The following is a 7,031-nucleotide window of genomic DNA, read 5'->3' as shown; positions in this document are numbered from 1 at the left end:
GTGCAGGTGGCCTTCGGATAAGTTCCCTCGAGTCGGTTTCCGTTGCTCATGAGAGTGGAGCCCAGCGTGAACTGCCTCCGCACTCAGTCCCCCCGGCACCGGCTCGCCCTTGACCCAGGGAGGTTTTGGGGTCTCTCCAGTCTGGACTTGCTTACGGCGAACACTTCCCTAGGTCAAGCACTTTTTTTATATTTTGTTCTCTCCCCATGAATGAAGAACGGTGTCTTTACGGGCACCTGGGTGGCTCAGTGGGTTAAGCATCCTACTTCGGCTCAGGTCATGATCTCACCGTCTGTGAGTTCGAGCCCCGCGTCGGGCTCTGTGCTGACAGCTCGGAGCCTGGAACCTACTTCGGATCCTGTGTCTCCCTCTCTCTCTCTGCCCCTCCCCCACTCATCCTGTGTCTCTCTCTGTCTCTCAAAGGTAAATAAACGTAGGGAAAAAAAAGAACAGTGTCTTTATTTTTTAATCCATTTGGCTAACACCCATTGAGCTCTTGCCATGTGTCAGATACCGCGAGGGGCTTTGGAGAACAGGCATCAAATGCTGAGCCCTCAAGACGCCCACAGCTGGAGGCACGCTGACTCATGCACAGAACTCGCCGTATGCAGGGTCGAATGTGCTCACGTCTCAGGGGACACAGATAAACGTGTGCAGGTCAGAGGAGAGGCGTTACTTCTGGTCGCAAGCGGTCCGGCAAAGGTCCCCGGAGAGGCTAGCACGCGCACTGGGTCTCTAAGGAGGCAGCGTGGGGGATGCGGGGGCGGTGGCAGTGATGATGGTGTGAGCCGTGGCGGGAACGTGACTTACGTCTTCTGGTGGGGGGTGCGTGGAGGCCACAGCGGGAGACACTGCAGGCCCTGGGAGCCTCGAGAACCAGATTAGGGACCCGCACTTCAACTCCGAGCCTTGAAGGAGGAACCGATGCAATTTTCTGAGCAACAGAGTGGCAGAGTTGGTTACATGAGTCCCATTAGGTGTAAACTGAGTGAAATCACTGGTCCGTAGGCCAATCTGGTGCTTCTCTCATCAGCGATGCTGGCTTCCAGGGAGGTCGGCATTAACGGCGGAGGGAATTTCTGACACTGGGGCTGAGGCGAGCCGTGCAAATGCACCGTGCCGGGCACGTAGCAGGTGCTTGATGGCATCGCATTCCCAAACGCTTCCTTCTGGTCTTTACGGGAAGCGGCTGAGGAAGCGCACACGTGTTCTGGACGGGGACAGGACAGCGCGGCGGCTGGGAAGGAGCATCGCTTCGGTTTCCAGCAGATTCCTGGGTTTCGATCCCGCCATATGGCTTACTGCCTAGGTGGCCTCGGGCCGGTGGCTTAACATCTCTGATGCTTCATCTGGGAAATGGGATTATTTGAGCGTTAGGGACACTGATGCAAAGGGCTCAGCACGTGCCGGCCGCACACACAGCGTCAAATACATAAGACCTGCTACTAAACATAAGCCCTGGTCTTCCCAGTAGTACCATTCCCTGGCTTTTGTCCGTAGAGCGGCGAGAAGAAAGGGGAGACTCTGTCAGCGAGCTTGGCTCCCTTAGAGCATTTTCAGATCTCCGTCACTCAGGCACGAAGGGGCCAACGGGAATCCGTGGCACTGGACCCTGCCGGAGGCCAGCGTTCCGTGTTCTTGCTGCCCCTGCTGTGTAGACAGTCAAGGTGACCTGAGATCAGGAGAGCCACCCTGACTTTTCCATGCACAGGTGCTGGTGTCTCTCCTGGACCTTAGACAACCCTTCTTGGAAGAGGGAGGAGGTTGGCCTGGATCAGCAGAACCTCAGTTATTGTTACTATTAATTTTGGCAATAGAGGTTGCTTCCTCTCTGCTGGGACGCGGCGGCCCATCTGTACACGAGGGGACAGCGGGGGCTCCGGCCAGGACACTGCCGGGCGCTGGAGCAGGTGCACGGTCCTCCCGCCCACCTGCGGACCCTCAGCCCAGCTTATGGCGTCCCTCCCCCACTTATGGCGTCCCTCATGCTTCCCGTTCTCGTCCTCGGTTCCACGGCTTAAACTTGAGCCAAGCTGTCGCACACACAGCCCTTCTCACCAATGCGGCTTCTGTGGGGAATTTCAAAAGTCTAGTTTGAACGTCAAAAGCCGAGAACTGGCTTTTCTCCCTCTTTGTGGTTCAGCTTTGATCTGCTTTTCTAGACGTAGCGAGGCCAGACGACTCCACCTGCTGCCCGGGATGGGCGGTGGGGGGGGGGGGACGTCACCGGGGGTCAGAGGATGATGAAATCGCCCCCAGCACGTAGCCGCTGGCCAGGGGCTGGCAGAGGTGATGGAAATGTGGATTCTGCACTTGAAAGGTCTCCTCTCGTCAAGCTTCCTGTGCATCAGCCCTTGTCCCAGAAAGGAAGGTGCCACCTGTGACGGGTTGAACTGTGTCACCCCGAAGAGACGCTGCAGTCCTAACGCCCCAGGGCCTCCGAAGGAGAGCTTCCTTGGAAATCGGGTCATTGCGGATGTACTTGTGTAGGATGTGGTCACCCAGAGCAGCGCTGGCCCTTAATCTGGACTGACTCACGTCCTCGCGGAAAGGGGAGATTTGGACACCAGGGCACGCGAGGGGGGATGCCCCGGGGTGACCGATGTGGAGACGAAGCTGGGCTCACCTGGGCTGCCGGTGGCCCCAGAGCCCGAGGGAAAGTGGGGAGCAGCTTGAGTTCAGGTGTCTGGCCTCCAGATCCGCGAGACAAGAGATTCCCCTCCTCGTAAACAAACACGCTCCTCTCCCTCCTTCCCTCCCGGCCCTGCTTCCGGCTCAGGATCTCACCTGAGCTCTGGGCCCGGCTCCCGCCCCTTCTCAGAGACCTCCCTTCACCCCATCTCAGGATGGCGCTTCCAGAAGGAGAGGTCTGCACGTGTGGACCTTGCCCCACCCCATTCACCTTGAACCCCCGAGCCCGGCTTTTGTGTCCACTGCTTCGAAATGCTTCTCACGGCAGTCCCCGCTGGTGCCCTGGTTACAAACCCTGTGGCGGCCTTTCTGGACCTGCCTGGATCGTGCTGATCTGTCTCCTTGAAATGCATTTCTGCTTTGAACAGGACTCTTGTGGTTTCCTTCTTTACCTCTGCGTACTTTCTTTGGTTTTCTTTTACAAGTTGAGGGTTTCTCTTCCTCCGCTCTCAACATCAGTACATTCTGTGATCTCCCTGAACGTCCCCCAAAGCCTAGGCGACACCGCCTCTAAACTTGGATCCTGGGGCTCCAAACCGGAGAAGGCGGCCTCAACAAGATGGCCAGCCCGGGGGGGGGGGGGTGAGGTTAGCCTCCGTCTTCGAGGTCCTCAGCAGAGTCCAGAGGGCAGGTGCTGGAACTGTCCATCACCAAGGTCACGGTCCAGTGATCCCTCTGTCCATCCAGCCACAGTGCCGTTCACCGACTGTTTGATCAATGCTCATTGAACAGCATCAATGGGAAAGGAAGGTAGGTACGCAGCGATGAACAACATGAGGCAGAGATGTCCACGCCTCCCGTTTGGTGGCCATCGGTGTAAGAGAGGCCCAGGTGGCTTGAAAGATGTTCAGAGTGACTATGGCTGGGGTTTTGTCCTCGACCTCCCCCTTGTCCACACACCAGCACACCTGCCGGAGCACACCTGGGCCAGTCCACGTCCTTGTGGCTTCATCCATCGCCTGTGGCCCCCAGCGTCGACATCCAGTTGACATTTGCTCGTCGGACGAAGAGTCTCATGGTCCAACAAGCCCGGGCACCGAGAGCTTTGGCGGGTCTCTGGTGCGGGACCTCTCGGAGCCGTCGATGCACCATGGTGTTGTGGGAGGCTCTCTGACACAGAAAACCGTGTTCTCAGATTCGTTTGCTCGGAGCGTCTCTCTTTTTAAGGCACAAGGACTCATGTCTTGCGGAAAACGAATTCCAGCCCAGACTGGTCTTCTGGGACTGGCTCTAAAACGTCTAACTGTGTAGATTCCCCCCCTAGAATGGTCTCCAGAAACCTCAAAGTAGACGTGTTGGAAACCAGAGTCCCTGTCCTCCAGCGTCCGATGACAGAGCCTGGAGCCGGCACCCCTCCCTCCCCCTCTCCCCTCTCCCCTCCTCCCTGTCTAATCCAGCCACGCAATCTAAGTAATAGTTTCCGACTCTCTCTCCTGGGTTCACACGTTAGCTCAGTTTGTCATCTCTCACCTGGACAATTCCGGTGGCTTCTGAGTGATCTCCCTGCTTCCAGACTCCCCTTTCTCAAGTCTGTCTGCCAGCCCTGCATCATTACGCCCCTTCTAGAAGGCGGAGCAAGTCCTCATCTGCCCGAGACCTTTCCCTTCCAGGAGAGGCTGCTGCCTCGGGGCTCATGCCTGCGCCCGTGACCCTCGTCTGTCCCCCGGCACGGGCTGCAACCTGGCCACCTGAAGCGGTCCTCACTCGCGGCTCGGCCCTTCTGAACGCCGTGCCCTTCCCTCCCACACGAGGGATTTCACCCTTGCCCGTTCACTCACCCGCCTCTCGAGATGCAGCCACAGGGGCCGGGGAGGCTCTGCTGCTGGCATCCTGCCCGGCTCAGATGTGGGTGCCGCTCCCCATCCTTGCCCTTGGCACTGACCCCGGGCGGGAGCGACCACACAGCATTACTCATGTTCGTCTCCAGATCGACTTTGAGCCCCTGGAAATCAGGGGCCACGTCTCAGGTTTCCTTTGTCGTCTGCAGGCTGGCGCCCGTGAGGGAGTCAGGCAGGGGCGCCGTCACCACTCTGCAGGTGCGATGACTCGGGGTGGACCGCCACTGCTGACTCTCACCTTCCAAAACCGTGTCTCCTGAATTGCACGAAGAAGAAGGACGGCGTTCCCACTGAGCTTAGGGCATGTGGGTATTTGCCACAACCTGACCCAGCTGAACCCCCTTTAACGGCCCAAGAGAGTCGCCGCTCGCCATTTACTCAGACACGTGCCAGACTCTTGCTTCTGCTGGAGGAGTTCACAGGGGCGGGCGTGGGCTGGCGACACTGTGAAATCGTGTTCGTGCGAAGGAAACCATTCTGATGTATTTCAACCCAGGAGCTGAATCCTCAGGGATCTGAATCGTGATTTGTGGCACTCAGTTCGACAAACCTTGTATCAGGTGCCTCCTTTGCACCGTGTGCTGACCCTTGGTGGGGGTTGGGTGACCACAAAGGGCTGGGACGTGGCTCCCTCCCTCGGACGCTCGCCATCTAACAGGGCGCAGAAATGACAAGCCAGCACGGACGCTGGACGGAAGGGGGCGCGCGGAGAGGAGAGTTCTGGGAACCCGTCTGAAGGTTCTGCGTCGTACGGGGTAACACGTGGGGGAGTCAGGGGTTCAGGAGCCCCCGTGGAACCCATCTCAGGGCACAGCTGGTGGTGGGAGGGCAGGCCAGAGAGACGGGCCGTTAACGTCCCGCCCCAGGGCCGTGCCCCCTCGGGACGTCGGGGTGTGAGGTGCGTCTGAAGACTGGCTCGGGGCTGTCGTTGCGTGGACGCTTCCCTGCCTGCGAACACGAGCTTCCCCTCCTGTGTCTCCATTTCCTGCCGACGCGTCGTGTCTGTGGCGCTTGGAATGAGGTTCCCCCACAGCCACAGAGCCGGCCACGGGGGCAGCCCACGGCCCCTCCTCGGGGCAGCGTGAAGTGTGGTTACCTGTTTGCTAAGACAACGTGTTACCTGTTGTCCCTGACCGCACCCCGAGACGTGCAAACCCGCCCCCAGAGGGCTTAGTTTTCTGTTGAGCAAGACGGAAATGAGACGTGGTAAAAGTGGAAAAGGAATCCCTGCTTGCTCTAAATGACTCCGGGAGGTGGTGGTCGGGGAAGCTTTTCCTGCACCCCCAGGAAGAAGCGGGTGCTCTCGGCAGAGGCTCCAGCACAGAGAACCGTTGACACCCCGGTCCCGTCTGGAACTCGGAGGAGACACCACTGAGCCATGAGACCCGTGTAAGAAAGTCCGGAAAATTCTGACTTTCCCGGTGATGCTAATTCGGTGCTGCTTTTTGGAAACGTCCATGTTCTTCCAAAAACGTTTTTCTCCGTCTGCCCAGGGGCATCTTGGGAGAATAGGTCCCAGCGTGCGGGCTGGAGTGGAGCTTCCTCAGCACCTCGTGCTAGCCCTCGACAGAGGGAGCGCTCCCCTCTCCGCACGAGCCCGCCTGCGGGTCCCAGACCAGACGGGGCCCTCATCCAGGCCTGGGACCCAGGTCCTTCCAGAGGCCGGGTGCTGGGTGCAGGTCCCGGCTCGTGGTGGGGGTGGGGGCGTCGTCGAGGGGGCGCAGGGGACACCTCAGCTGCTGAGGCAGTGGAAAGGAAGACGATTGGGGGCCATGTGGGACTGGAGCCTAGGAGTGTGTCCCGGGGGGAGGGGGGGGAGCGTGTCCCAGCTCAGGGGGGGAACCCTCAGGAGATGGGAACGTGTCCTGGGGTGCTGGGAGCATGTCCCAGCTCGGGGGGACCCTCAGAAGCTGGGAGTGTGTCCTGGGGGGGGGGGCTGGGAGCATGTCCCAGTTCGGGGGACCCTCGGAGGCTGGGAGCGTGTCCCGGGGGGGCTGGGAGCATGTCCCGGGGGCCTAGGAGTGTGTCCCAGTTCGGGGGACCCTCGGAGGCTGGGAGCGTGTCCTGGGGGGGCTGGGAGCGTGTCCCAGCTCAGGGGGACCCTCGGAGGCTGGGAGCATGTCCTGGGGGGCTGGGAGCGTGTCCTGGGGTGGGGGCTGGGAGTGTGTCCCAGCTCAGGGGGACCCTCAGAGGCTGGGAGTGTGTCCCAGCTCAGGGGGGACCCTTGGGGGATGGGAACGTGTCCTGGGGGTGCTGGGAGCATGTCCCAGCTCAGGGGGACCCTCAGAGTCTGGGAACGTGTCCCAGGGGGGGCTGGGAGTGTGTCCCAGGGGGCATGGGGAGCATGTCCCAGCTCAGGGGGGAAACCCTTGGGGGATGGGAACGTGTCCTGGGGGTGCTGGGAGCATGTCCCAGCTCGGGGGGACCCTCAGAGGCTGGGAGTGTGTCCCAGCTCAGGGTGGGGGGGACCCTCGGGGGATGGGAGCGTGTCCTGGGGGCCTG

The 7,031-nt window shown here is 60.2% G+C and overlaps 1 protein-coding gene across 1 annotated transcript; it reads right to left on the bottom strand.

The window, feature by feature from the left end:
- Nucleotides 1-448: 448 nt before the first annotated feature.
- LOC123584415 lies at nt 449-6,362 on the bottom strand. The gene is made up of 2 exons (XM_045452247.1): nt 4,768-6,362; nt 449-4,633 (listed from the first exon to the last, which is right to left on the bottom strand). The coding sequence occupies exon 1, from the start codon at nt 5,986-5,988 to the stop codon at nt 5,086-5,088; it is 903 nt and encodes a 300-aa protein (XP_045308203.1). The 5' UTR covers nt 5,989-6,362; the 3' UTR covers nt 449-4,633; nt 4,768-5,085.
- Nucleotides 6,363-7,031: the final 669 nt, after the last annotated feature.

The sequence above is a fragment of the Leopardus geoffroyi genome, chromosome B3 (assembly GCF_018350155.1).
Source record: "Leopardus geoffroyi isolate Oge1 chromosome B3, O.geoffroyi_Oge1_pat1.0, whole genome shotgun sequence".
NCBI classification, from domain to species: domain Eukaryota; kingdom Metazoa; phylum Chordata; class Mammalia; order Carnivora; family Felidae; genus Leopardus; species Leopardus geoffroyi.
Note: the sequence above shows the minus strand (reverse complement) of the source record. Positions and strands in the feature narration are given on the sequence as shown.

Coding starts and splice junctions, on each gene's coding strand:
- LOC123584415 (XM_045452247.1), bottom strand. CDS start 5,988: ATGGACGTTTCCAAAAAGCAGCACCGAATTAGCATCACCGGGAAAGTC.